This window comes from Chaetomium globosum, genomic scaffold (genome assembly GCF_000143365.1).
Source record: "Chaetomium globosum CBS 148.51 scaffold_3 genomic scaffold, whole genome shotgun sequence".
Classification (NCBI taxonomy): Eukaryota; Fungi; Ascomycota; class Sordariomycetes; order Sordariales; family Chaetomiaceae; genus Chaetomium; species Chaetomium globosum.
In genome coordinates, this window is record NT_165978.1 from 2,719,755 (window position 1) to 2,732,749 (window position 12,995).

At 57.1% G+C, this 12,995-nt stretch overlaps 6 protein-coding genes across 6 annotated transcripts; 2 read left to right on the forward strand and 4 right to left on the reverse strand.

Annotated features, from left to right (window-relative positions):
• Window positions 1-1,252: 1,252 nt before the first annotated feature.
• On the reverse strand, window positions 1,253-3,788 carry CHGG_06181 (uncharacterized protein; the record flags this gene model as incomplete). Its single annotated transcript, XM_001222275.1, has 2 exons — window positions 1,253-2,569; window positions 2,625-3,788. 2 exons carry the CDS (start codon window positions 3,786-3,788, stop codon window positions 1,253-1,255), a joined length of 2,481 nt encoding a protein of 826 aa, XP_001222276.1.
• Window positions 3,789-4,085: 297 nt separating this feature from the next.
• On the reverse strand, window positions 4,086-4,558 carry CHGG_06182 (uncharacterized protein; the record flags this gene model as incomplete). The annotated part of the gene is made up of 2 exons (XM_001222276.1): window positions 4,086-4,226; window positions 4,283-4,558. 2 exons carry the CDS (start codon window positions 4,556-4,558, stop codon window positions 4,086-4,088), a joined length of 417 nt encoding a protein of 138 aa, XP_001222277.1.
• A 614-nt stretch (window positions 4,559-5,172) lies between these two features.
• On the forward strand, window positions 5,173-6,483 carry CHGG_06183 (uncharacterized protein; the record flags this gene model as incomplete). The annotated part of the gene is made up of 4 exons (XM_001222277.1): window positions 5,173-5,202; window positions 5,366-5,511; window positions 5,562-5,915; window positions 5,967-6,483. The coding sequence occupies 4 exons, from the start codon at window positions 5,173-5,175 to the stop codon at window positions 6,481-6,483; spliced, it is 1,047 nt and encodes a 348-aa protein (XP_001222278.1).
• Window positions 6,484-9,213: 2,730 nt separating this feature from the next.
• Window positions 9,214-9,833, reverse strand: CHGG_06184 (uncharacterized protein; the record flags this gene model as incomplete). Its single annotated transcript, XM_001222278.1, has 2 exons — window positions 9,214-9,351; window positions 9,774-9,833. 2 exons carry the CDS (start codon window positions 9,831-9,833, stop codon window positions 9,214-9,216), a joined length of 198 nt encoding a protein of 65 aa, XP_001222279.1.
• Window positions 9,834-10,272: 439 nt separating this feature from the next.
• On the forward strand, window positions 10,273-12,230 carry CHGG_06185 (uncharacterized protein; the record flags this gene model as incomplete). The annotated part of the gene is made up of 2 exons (XM_001222279.1): window positions 10,273-10,660; window positions 11,653-12,230. The coding sequence occupies 2 exons, from the start codon at window positions 10,273-10,275 to the stop codon at window positions 12,228-12,230; spliced, it is 966 nt and encodes a 321-aa protein (XP_001222280.1).
• Window positions 12,231-12,601: 371 nt separating this feature from the next.
• On the reverse strand, window positions 12,602-12,934 carry CHGG_06186 (uncharacterized protein; the record flags this gene model as incomplete). Its single annotated transcript, XM_001222280.1, has 1 exon — window positions 12,602-12,934. The coding sequence occupies one exon, from the start codon at window positions 12,932-12,934 to the stop codon at window positions 12,602-12,604; it is 333 nt and encodes a 110-aa protein (XP_001222281.1).
• Between the last annotated feature and the right edge of the window lie 61 nt (window positions 12,935-12,995).

A 12,995-nucleotide genomic window follows, 5' to 3' on the forward strand; every position in this document is an offset into this window, starting at 1 on the left:
GGATGTGGGAGTCAATCGGAGCCGAGGGTGTGTGTGTTGTGTTGTGTTAGGGGGTGTTTGGTCTGGGCTGGGGTTGGGGAACGACTGCCGGAGATGCACGACACCACCCTCACATTCCATTCCTTTTTCCCCGCTTTTTGATAGGATTGGGGATTGCGACCAGTGATTGTCTCAAAAAAACCCGGCTCGTTGGTTTCGTCAGGTTCCCGTTCGCTTCTCCGTCGCAGAATCAACAAAAGCCCGTGCTCTCCCGTCCCCCGCTCCGTCCCGAGACCCCATGCTTTCTTGCGCGCGGTGGGGCCACTTGCTTCCCGCAATCCAAGACCCGTCAGATCAGCCCATGCTAGCATGCCTCGAGCATGCCAAACCGTCTGTGGATCTCGCGCGACCTCGCGCAGCCAGGACGAGCAGCAGGGAGGCAGGGTCCAGGCCAAAACGAAGGACGCCCCGCAGCGGCAGAGGCCGCGCCCAGGTTGCGGGTCTCAACGGCTTGGCGTTGCTGGAAGTCTTTGCCGTTGTCTTTGTTTATCAATGATAAACGGACTTTTAGGTGGGGCGGGAGCCGCGGGGCACACACCACTCGCACATCGCACATTTGGGGTTTTCCTGGTTTTGAAGGGAACAAGCAACAAGGCCCGTGAGGTCGCATGGCAGGCACACACGAAACACTGGACTCATTCTATGTAGGGCCTTTTAGGAGCATCCGTCAGCATCAGCATCAGCGGCAGGAGTAGAAAGTCTGGGGGGCTTTGTGACTAGGTAGGCAGTAGTGAGACGACATCAAATCGCGGAAGAAGAATGCACCATGGAAGGAGGCGGCATTTATTGGTTGATCATTGCTCCGTCTTACCCGTCAGGACCCAACGACTGAAGCCTGCAATGCAAGGACGGAGTTCCTCCTGCAAGAAATTGATAGACTACCGGTGCAGGGCCGAGGAGTGCAGCCGGTTCGTCGCGGGATGCAAGCCGTGGAGGGTTATGCCCGAAGGGGGAAAGCGAAGGAACGTCTACCGAGGCCGGTGCCGATTGTGGGGAGCCGACACCCGCCCGCGCCTGCTTGCTCTTGGGGCCACGAGTCACTTTCCTTTCCGAGGGGTGGAGTGCGAGAGGAGGGCTGGCTTGGATGTGCGTCGGAGCCTGCTCTTCGAGGCTCGCAACGGCTGATGATGTATGGACATTGAGTTGTTGTTTATCTTACATACCGCTTGCAGTTTGCATATCCCATACATAACCCATATTGTACAATCCTCGCTCACCTCCCGCCTCGCATAAACTCGTCATCCTCCTTCTCGTCAGGATCCTCCACCTGGTCAATACCCATCTTTTCCATGATATCATCCAACTTAACCCTCCTGCCGCCCTTGGTCCTCCGCTCCGGCGCCGCCCGGCCCCTCTCCTTGGCCCCGATGATGCCAAACTGCGGGTGCACATTGACATCCACCACCTTGAGCTTCTTTGGGTTCGCAGCCGCGGCCCGGGAACGGACCCCCCCGTCGCCGGTATCAACGCCGCCCTTGCCGAGCCGGACCTGGCGGACGCTGCGCGTCTTGGCACCGAGGGCCCACAGGTCGCCCCAGTCCGCCTTGCGCGCATCGTGATATGCCTGCTTGGAGAATGACTTGGGCACCACCCACCGCTCGATCTGACCCGCTGGCGTGCACAAGTCGAGCGTGACGTGGCCGCGCCGCTTGAGCGGTGTGAGGATGTTGCGCGGCAGCGAGAGTGGGTTTGGCGCCTCCTCGCCTTCCGTGTCGCCGTAGCCCTTGAAAGCCCTGTCGGTAGCCTCCTTGCCCTGTTGGACGCCAAAGATGTTGGCGGGCAAGGCGCCGGGTGGAGCCCCTCGGCGCACCGCGAGGTAGCTAAACTTGATATCTTCGTGGCTGCGGTGTGACGCACCAAGAACCTTTTGCAAAAACCGGGGGCGGATGAAGCGCTGGTTGAAATGGCAAAAGTCCTTGCGCCCGTGGCTGAGACCGGGCGTGTGGTACATCGGGCACTTGGTGTGGTTGGTGCACGGCGCGATGATCATGCCAGGCTCCCGAACACGCTCCGAGTCTGGTTGGATCTCTTCGCTGCGCGGCTGCGGCCCAGGCGGGATGATGAACTCGTCAAGGATGCGATCCCGCACATTGGCCACAGCTTCGAAGCCACGCGGGTGACCCTTTTCAAGCACGATAAGCACGCCGCCTTCCGGCGAGAGCATGGTCCAGAGGTTGTCTAAAAACTCCTTGCGCTTGTACGCCTTCTCGATCGGCATCAGCATGTGGGATGCGATGATGACGTCGAACACCTTGCGCGGTGCCGGCCCACCGCCCGAATCCAGCTTCCGCTCAGCACCCTCGAGAGAGTGGATGTAGTCGGGGAGACGGGGCAGGAAGGTCGTGTTATCCAAGAATTGGGAAACACGCTGCCGAAGGTTCTCTGAGCCTATGACAACCGTCTTCTTGCCGAATGGCTCCCTGCCATTGGCCCTGCCGCTCTCGCGAAGGACTTCCCACTCGGCCTGGAGCACATCCTTCCAAGCAGACAGGCCGGCACCGCCAGCGCCGACGTCGAGGACACTGAGGACCTTCAGGCCGGTTAAGGAGGCCCTCTATCCACTTGTCGCCCAGCCGTTTCCGTACCTCAACCAGCACGCTTGTCGCCGATGCATACAAGCCAGGGAGCACAGTAGCGAGGTAGGTATCAGCCTCGATCGGTGACATCCTGTAATGCCCAGCCTCCATCAGAACGCCCTTCTGAGGCAAGTTGGACTTTGACTTTGGCGTCGCCGGGCCGTAGGGCAGGCCCGGCCCGCCAAGCAGACGCTCTGCCGCCTCCTTGATATGTACAGTATCGGTCCTTTCGAGTAGTGTGCTGATGGGCTCGACAAAAGTAACCTTGGGAAGCTGCACCGTCGTGGGGCTCGTCTTAAACTTGCCAATTCTCGTGAATTCGTGTAGCCGCGTGCCAGAAGACTCATAATCCTCGAGGAACGTGGCATCCGGTTCGCCTTCATCTTCGTCGATCTCCTCCTCTTCACGTGGCTCCTCTTCCTCATTGATCTCCTCGTCTTCCCGAATTTTCTCAACTGGCTGCAGCGATGCCGTCTCAAAGTCACGCTGCAGCTTCATTATCGCCTTGTACTCTCGTTCGTTGTTGGCTATCACCTGGAGGTAGTCAACCGAGCCGCCGGCAACTGGCTCGAGGGCGTCGGCCATCTCCGGGACCTCCTCGGCTGCCTCAGTACCCTCCGCCACATCCGGATCTTGCACGCCTTCTGCTTCGGTGGCCGTGGTGCGGTTTATTGTGTAATGGACCTCCTCATATGCGCCGTGTTCCGTCTCCCTCAACAGGGTATGCTGCCCATCTTCCACGGTGCGGGGAATTGGAATGCCCACATCTTCCGGCTGCGTCTCACGTAGAGGCGGCCCATACAGCCTTTCGTAGACCTTGTACTCCTCCGGTGATAGGTAGCCGGCGGGCAGCGTGTTGCGGAACGTTTGTCTCGCCTGTCGCACGATGGTCTCGATATCCTCCGCCTTCGACGGCGCAGTTGTGTCTAACGGCTCCACGGAGGTATCTTCCTTTGTCGGGTCTTGCCGAACCGGTGTGCTTGTAGAGAATTGCCGGACAGAGTTGGGTCGCCAGGGACGGGCTGCAGTGCTCATTGAGGGGGCCTGCAACCGTTTGCGAAGGAACGGCTGGGCTGACGGCCGGCCACGTGGTAGCAAAAGAGCATCGTAAAAACTCAGAAGCTGGGCACGGCACCCAGGACACCGATTCTGCATTTTCCCGGCCGAGATCATGATTTCCGCCGTCGTTGGTGATATGAAAAAAGCTGGGCGTGGGGAGGCAAGGAAAGAGTTTCACAAGGTCCGAGCTCGAGGTTAGAGATATCCCACCAATACCCCTGCACGTGATGACGACCCCTGGTGGCAAACACCCAACAGTGGCACGATACGGATACTCAAAACAACCAATTCATCGAGTCAATGGAAATAGGCTTCTCTTGCGTTCTAACGTAGTACAATGGGTAAAATGGAATCTCCCACGCGCGACCTAAAACGCCCAAAACGCCAAGCTTCCCAAACAAAAATGCCACATTATTCACTACCCAAGTCGGCCAGCGTCTTGAACCCAGGGCGGGGAGGAAGTCTCGTCCCACTTCCCCCTGACTGTGCCTTAGCCGCCTGTATGTTCCTCTTGTTGAACGGCGAGTTCTCGGCCGCCTTGTAAGGGTCGAGCTATCACCCGTTAGCATCCCAACCGCACCCATCCAAGGCCAACAAACAACACATACCGAGAGCAACGACCAAAAGTACAAGCCAAAAAACGCAACCAACCCCTCCACAAACCCCTTCATATCCCACTTCGCCGGCCTAACCACACTCTGCCTCCCCACCCCGCTCCCCCCCAACCTCTGCCCAGACCCAGCAAACATCGCACCACCACCCCCACCCGCACCACCACCCGCCAACTTAACCGCCTTCTCGACCGCCGCCGTCAGCGCGGGGGGGTTGGCGCCCTGGATGGTATCGATGACGGAGCCGTTGCGGAGGATGACGAAGGTGGGCATGGCGCGCACGCCCGTACAGCTGGGCGACCTCGCCCTGGCGGTCGACGTCCACCTTGCAGAAGGCGATCTTGTTGGGCTTGGCGAACTTGGTCGCGAGCGAGTCGAACGCCGGCGCGATCATCTTGCATGGGCCGCACCAGTCTGCGTAGACTGTGGGGTGCGAAGGAGGGGGGGTTAGTTGGGGGGTTGGTGGAACGGGGGAGGGGGGCGCGATGCGCCGGAGGGGACGTACAGTCGGTGACGACGATGGCGTGGGAGCTGAGGGTTTGGCGCCATTGCGCTGTTGATGTGATGTTGGTCAACATGGTTGGAGATGTGGTGGTATGGTTGTTTGTAACTTCGCGATGGGATGTCCGGAGTTGCGATCGCAATTGTCAGCAGCGGCATGTGCAGGCGGGCTGATAGCTGGCCAGATCGCCGGATAAGGAAAGAGGGTTAGGGTTGTGGATTGAATACCCCTGTCGGAATTTACAAGGCGGTCAATTTTTGCGAAATTCTGCCCGGCGCAAGCCAAAACTTCTGGAGCCATCGCGACCCAGAAGAAGTGAAGCATTGTGTTTTGAAGGTTGCATTTCAAGCGATTTTTGCTCTTGTTTTGCGCATCTGAATTCACCATGCCACCCCCATATGAGCATCAGTCAAAAGTAAGTTTCAGACATATTCCCGGAACCCATGAGAAGAAGGGGGATAGATTACAACGATGGCATGAGAATCCGGTGGTCATTTTTCTTGGCTTTCATTGCGATACTCATGTTGTGTAATCCATAGAATGGAACTCCGGGTCGTTAGCATATCCTGAGACAATAGCTAATGCTGGGACAGAGGCGCCGGCTTGACACTGAGGACGGTGGTGCTGGTAATGGGTCAAACTTCAAGGCCTACCCCCGGTTTACGCCAACCGCCCCCAGGGAATGGACAGTTTCTATTGCCGTGCCCACAAGCCTCATCACAGAGTAAGTCTTGAATCTCTTGCGGCTCATGCATGCTCTTGCTGACTTGGCAGCTGCGTAACACGAGAGCAGAGGACAACCAACGTCGGCCGTGTTGCGCGTGCCTTGGCCATCTTTTCTGTGGATGAGGTGGTCATCTACGATGATAGTCCCACGGACAAGCGCATCACCAACGCCGACCCAGACGCCTACACCGGCGACGTGGACCCGGCACATTTCATGGAGCACATCCTCACTTACCTTGAGACGCCGCCCTTCATGCGCAAAGTACTGTTCCCCTTGCACCCAAACCTGAGATCGCAAGGTCTGCTGCCGAGCCTCGACATGCCGCATCACCCACACAAGGATGAGTGGCTACCGTACCGAGAAGGAATGACGTTGGAGCTCCCAGCGAAGGGAGGGAAGGGGTAACATCTCCCGTGCCCGGCAAATGCAGACTGCGTACTAACAATCCCCAGCACGGTCGTGGATATCGGCATGCCCAACACTGTCACCATAACCGAGTCGATCCCGCCCAAGACGCGAGTGACCCTCAAAATGCCCGACGACCCCTCTGGAACCCCTGAACCAGTACACCCGGCCGCACCAAGGACGGAGGACGGCTACTTCTGGGGCTTCAGCGTCCGCAAGGCCTCATCGCTCTCCAACGTTCTCACGGAAAGCCCCTACGCCGACGGCTACGACATGAGCATCGGCACCTCAGAGCGTGGCATGCCGCTGTCAAGCGCGTTTCCCGGCCACGAGCAAGCCAACTTCAACCACTTGCTGGTCATCTTTGGCGGGCCGCGGGGGTTGGAATACGCCGCAATGAACGATCCACAACTGGGTGAGATGGGGATCTCTGGGGCGAGAACCAAGGAGCTGTTCGACCACTGGGTGAACGTGCTGCCGAATCAGGGAACGAGGGGAATCAGGACGGATGAGGCACTGTTGATAGCGATGACGGGACTCAGGAGATTGTGGGATAGCAGCTGACCCGGCTGATTTATTTTGGGACAATATATCACTGAGGCGTTCTCGAGGCGTTTGGTTCATCATCGTTTCATCGGTCGATATTTCGCCGTGGTGGTTGGAGGGTTTGCTTTCCGAGTCCCCTGCTTGCAGTTCAACATCAGCTGGTTTCGCAATCTGAGGTTATCGAGAAGCTTGTCAGCCGTAGCTTTCTGACCATAATTTGCCGAGCCGGCCAGACACCGTCCCGAAGATTACGCCTCGCATCTTCTCCCGACCAGTGCAATGCTCACCCGAGGGCCATGTGTCGTGATCTATCCACCACAATCAATTCCCGGCGCCAGTCAGCACACGGGCACCCCCCACCAAACCAAGAGCTCCTACTTGTTGGTTCAACCCCGCAAAACCATGACAGCCATTGTCACCGTCGAGATGCTTGTCTCGCTGCCGGTGCGACATCGTAGCGGCTGACATGCGTCAGGTTGTCGGCACCAAGGGAGCCGGTTGACTTGGCTGCCTCGGAAAACACGCACCGAACGGGTAAGGATAAGCTAGCGAGGGAGGATTCCCTCCGGGCGAAGACCTCAACAAAGACCAGAAAGAACTCGCAACCCGAGCCAGCCTCCGGACACCGACCCATCCGGCTGGGCCAGCCAGCCACCCCTCCCATCACATCACACGCTCCTGCACGTGAAAGAAGAACCATGCATGTCGAAGGTGCAAATCCCCGGGACCTGACATGGGTAGTGTGTGGTTGGCCCCCAACGCCCACCCTCCCAAGGACCCGGGAAAACGGAAGGAAGGCTTGGGCAGCTTCAGAATGGACACGCCCACCCACCACACGATCTACCCTTCGTCCGTTCCAAAACGGTCCAAAAAGTCCATCCATAAGCTCGCCGGACTTGCAGTGCGGCATATATGCAAGCCTGCTCGGCTGGCTTCTTCGGGGCTGACAATAGGCGGGACGATAAAGAACGCAGTGGAGAGAGAGAAAGACAGCGGGCGCGAAGAGCGAGCGGCTTACACGAGGCATATCCAGATTATCGCCGTCGGGGAAACTTCCGGGTCCACGGACCGCCGATCCCGCACGGTCTCGCTTGCTCCAGGTCTCAGCCTCACAGCAGGGTCCCCGTCCCAACCAGTGGTTTTACCGAAGGATCGCGCCCGGCGGCGGCTTTGGCATTGGCATTTATTGGCACGGCTGCCAATCTCTCCTGTCTGGCGGTGGCAGGATCGGGGATCAACAAGATACCCACAGAAAGGACCCAAGATCAAGCGCAACAGCAACATGTACCGGTACATACCTGCCCAGGCTGACGAATATTCCTGTCGCCCTCTTCAAACCACACACCCCCCCTCCGTTTCTCTCTCCATCCCTCCCTCCATCCTCTCCATCCCTCCTCCCTTCCTCGACCCGGGGTTGGATGGTCCGACCAGCGGTGCAGCGATGCAGCAGCGCCGCAGCATAACCCAAGCCACGGTTACACCATCCCCGCGTCAGACGCGCGCGCGTGTACCGTACCCAGGCAGCTGGTCGCTGGTCGCTGGTTCGGTGCCGCAGGCCTGCGCTAGCTCTGATGTCGTTGCTAAGCGAGGGACTGGGGGCGGGGGATGATGTGAGTTGTCGGCGTTCTTTTTTTTTTGCATTTTCTTCTTTAGGTATTTTTATTTTCTGGGTCTGGGTCTGGCTGGGTCCACGGTTGGTTGGTGGTTGGTGGGAACACAAGGTCTCTGCTGTGTGACCGCAGCACGCACGGCAGCAGGAAGGCGGGCGGGTGATGGAAGGCTTCTGGATCACACTCACTCATCCATCCCGTCCCTCCTCCTGTTAGGTTAGGTCGGTTCCGTGGCTTGGGGGGGCCAAGCTGGGCACTAGTGTACACTGCGGAGCTGGGTCCTGCGCCGTTGGTAGCCGTTGCGGCGCGGTGTTGGCGCTTGCTTACTCCCTCCCTCTCCTTGTGCGACCACACACCCCTTAACCCCCCCTTTCTGTCGGCGCCGTACCGAATCTGGGGGCCGTCTGGTCGGTGGGTGTGACGAGTCGGGGGGTTCCATCCTGCCGGTGCATTGTGGGTAGGGTGATATTTGGTGTCGGGGTGCTTGGGTGGCTGATCGGTAAATGTGAGGGATAGCCTGGGGGACTGAGACATATTACGTGCTCATTCCCATTGCATCCGCCCTTTTCCTCGGGCTAACGTGACTTTGCGGCACAGTCTGTCATGTGTCCTCTTTGCAATTACCAGCAATGCGCCCGCGGAGCTGCGGGTGTACGTACAGGGTATAGCTCGCTGTGGGGGCTTTGTTCATTGTAGCGGCGATGCTGTGACGGTGCGGAGGCGGTAAAGCCGACCAGTGGGTTTGACTTACACAGTAGGGCGACATGAGAGGTGCGGTTCCATGATGGCAACCCAGCATGTTTTAACCAGTGGAGTCCGACCCCGTTGGCTGTGACTGGCCCAAAATACGAATGTAAACAAACCCCTGAAGAAGCCCACCATAGATCTTCCTGAGAAATAACCACCACAATTTGATGGACCACTCTGCAATGGCTCTGAATTTATTGGGAGCACAACAATTAGGAGTTAATGTTGAAAGGTAGAGATCTAGGAAGATAAATGTTGATATAAAGTTAGAAGAAATAAATAAGCAAGCCCTGAGAGGCTTATTTGTGTGGTACGTGTGCTGCTCTACCAGATGTTTTCAACATATGAGCTGTTTGAAAACTGGGTTCAGATTAGATTTTTTAAGCCACTTTTACGCGCGAGGTATTTGGTAGCTATATGAGGAAGCATATATGCTGATCGGCCTCATTGAAACGAAATCCGTCGCAGTGTTGTAGCCGAGCACGAGTAATATCATAATGTAGAACCTCAGCTCGGCCTTAGGGAGACACTAAGACGATAGTCTTTATGGAATAGCATAGTACAAAAAGCTCACCGCCCATCATCCATCGTCTTCCTTTGATGGGTTAGACGGCTACGAAAACCCCTGAAGGGATTTTACACGCCCGACTGGTAGCTAGTCAGTCAGAAGGGTTTTTGCCCGTCGGCTGGAAGACTGCGGGTACCGCTTCCCACAAGGTACTTCGACCTGGAATCGAACCCACGACCTCTCAGGTCGTCACCCAAGAGTTCGCAAGCTCGGATTTCCAGATCACGGATTCCGCACCCCCTAACCGCTGCGCTACGGGTCGGGGGATTGGTGGCATGGGGCGAGTTGGAACTTCTCTATCAGGGGGCCTCGGCCTGCCACTGTTTCATAGCGCGGTGCCTTACTCCAAGAGCGTTGCCAACGCACCACAGTGCCATACCTACAAGCCCACACAGCAGATACAGCGCCGCCGCAGCCCCAACGAAGGCATTCCCATCCGCCATTACGGTCTCTCTCTATCGCGATCGTTGATGATCTACCTACCATTACACGGCCCTCTTCTATCCGTCACCACCACAACCCCCCTCTCAAAACTTCACATGCTGGCCCTTCTCAACAATCTGCCCCTCGTTAGTACCCACCCTCGTCTTCCCCTGCCCACCCACAAACAACGCCTCCGCCGTGACCGTAACCGCCCCGGTAACCGCATCCTCCACCTGCGCATCCACCCAGCATTTATAATGCCTCTTACCCCTCTCCCGCTCGGGCAACTCCTCCTCCCCCCCTCACCTTCACCCGCACCACATAAAACCCATTCGCCATAGTCACCTTCTTATACTCCAGCACCAACCTCGCCGTCATGCCCGTCTTACCCCCCCACTCGGTCCCCTTAAACGCCGCCCGTCCACAACTCTCATCCAAAATCGTCGCCAAACACCCCCCATGCACCACCCCAGGCCACCCCGCCGTCCCGCCCCCAAAAAACACCACGCTCACCAACTCCCCCGTGCCCCGGTTCCACCACACCCGCTGATAGCCCCCCACGCCGCGCGATCCCGCCAGCGCCCCCGCCGTGACGTGCTGCGCGCGGTGCGCGGGCGGCAGCGATTCGTACGCATCCCACGACTCCCAGGTGGTGGGGTCCGCGGTGAGGCGTTGGACGAGGGGGAGCTGGGAGGCTTGTTCGTGGAGAACCCGGATGGTGTAGGCGTCTTCGGGGGTGCCGGGGGTGGGCGGGGAGGGGGGGGAGAGGATCAGGCGCAGGGAGGAGTCGCTGAGGGCGCCGGCCAGGGTGAAGAGGAGGGCGAGGATGAGGCGTGGGGCGAGGCGGGTGGGTTTGTTTTTGTTGGGGGGTTGTTGGTGGTGGTGGTGTTGTTGCTGTTGGTTGGGGTCTGTGGGAGGGGGTGGTGTCGGTTCGGGGGGTGTTTTTCGGGGTGGGATTTCCCATATTTCTGGTGGGTAACGAGACGGCCTGGCTTCTTCGGAAAACGGGGGAGGGTCTCTCCGGTTCCTCCCCGGTTTTTAAAGGAAGTTCAGAAACGTTTCCTGTGGGCGGAAAGAGGAATCCGCGTATGGGTTTTTCCCTCGGAAACGACCTGTCTTTAGTCGCTTGTTACTTTTAACGCCACCGGCTCGCCCTCCACGAGGGAGCGTTCCTGTTATCTCGAAGCCATGGCGGCTGGTGTTTTCGTCGCGGTAAAGGAGAATTTTGTGTTTTGGAAAAAGATTAAGTCGCACGCCCCGTTCGGAATCGGAAACCGATAATCTGCCCCCTTCCCATGGCCAATTCTCGCTGTTCCCAGATTGTGGGGGGGGGGGGGGTTGGGTTTGTGGGTCCTCGGCTCAGGAACCTCGCGCGCCAAATTCACAGCAGAAACGAACACGGAAGTCATTTGGCGAACTCTGTTTTCTTTTAGTTATAACTAACTAACTATATATATATTCTTCGATTTCTCAAAAAGCGAAAACAAAAAAAAACAGACGGCCTTCTTTACCCAACTACTTTTGTTGGCACCGATGGAGATCCCTGATGCAAGCTCAAACTGTTGTCATTGCCCAGCGGGTGGAATACAAATGTACTTATACAAGACCCCAAAGCGCCCCGAATCGCAGTGAATCCGGCCCTGGGCCCTGGCCTTTATTTTTATATTTAGCTTCTGTCTGATCTCGCGCTTACACGGGCACCGTACAACAATAAATATCCCCTTTCTGTTCTTCCCCTCAATCCTTTCCCACTACCGAGACCTTTTTTGGAGATCGCTGAAACTGTAGGCATTCAAGTCGCAAAGTTATCGAAATACTGCTGATACAGGATCGTGCTAGGCTCTGTTAAATCTGATAACTACGCGTTCGGAACCGCCATGGAACGACTAATTGCTGTGTGCTTGTCCCACCGAGACCACTTCTCCGAAGGACACATGCGGCAGGTTTTTGGCTACGAGGCTTACCACTGGGGCATCATGATCACGCCCGAGGCCAGCCAGGGACAAGACTGCGACATCTTTGACGCCACCGACGCAACCGAGATCGACCCTGTCACCTTTCGAATGCGTAACCCTACCATGGACTGGTGGTTCCGGGACCAGAAAGACGTCGACCCTGCTCTCAGTGCGAAGCTCATCGGGCGTATCATCATTGGGCGGGTACCGGACGAGGTATCGCGCGATGAGGTTTGGCACGTTTTCAAGAATGTTCCTCTGCCAGTCAGAAATCGGGACCCGCAGCAGAGTTGCGTGACGTGGGCCGTGAACGCCATTTTGGCCCTCCAAGCGCTAGGTTGGGTACGGAAGTTCGAAATCGATCAGTTTAAAGACTGGGCGCTCTCATATGCCGATATGAGGATGAAACAGCGACCGGGTTCGAGTGAAGACGAAGTGACGCACTACGCTGTCGAAAATTAAGAGGGGCTTGTAAAGGAAGTTTCTCTTTATTGCTAGACGCACTATGGCAGACGGAAATGCTTAGATACAGAGAGTTACTATGTGTATTCTCCCCGTTGCGCAATGACAACAGTTTGAGTTTGCCTAGTTATGCATCAGAGACCTCCATCGGTCCCAATAAAAGTATTCCGGGTACCATCACTAAAGGTCCCAGTCAATGGTGGCGGCGACGCGCCCGTTCCGGACGACGACGCTTTTCGGGGAGAGGTCCGCACGGGCGAAGCGAGTCCGATAAGTTGCATCGTGCACTTTATCGACTTCCCGGCTTGGGAAAGCTGCGACGTCTTCCACGATCTAGCGCCCTCGTGCTAGCGAATGGAGCTCACTGTGGTTCATTGGGCCGAAAGACCGGACTCCGATACGGCAGTCATAGGCAGGATTTCGAAGAGCCGAGGACAGTAGGCCAATGTGTCGCCCCAGACATACGCCATCACGATGTACATGAACCCATCCTCTTCGGCGTGAACAGCGTAGATCTTAGGCACTGGAATACTTGTATGCGAGGCAACATATCGCATGGCCTCCGCCTTGGGTGGATAGCATGGTCCCTTGATGACGCGGTGCCAGCTCACTCTTCGAGTCAAGGGGCCGAGGGAACGAAAGAGCAAGTTTCCACACCAAAGTCCCAGATGTAGTGGGAATAAAGCTCCGATGGATTGGCCCATGGTTGCGGAGTAGTATTCAGGGGTTGAGGCAAGAAAGCATTATAATGTTGCGGCCGAGAGA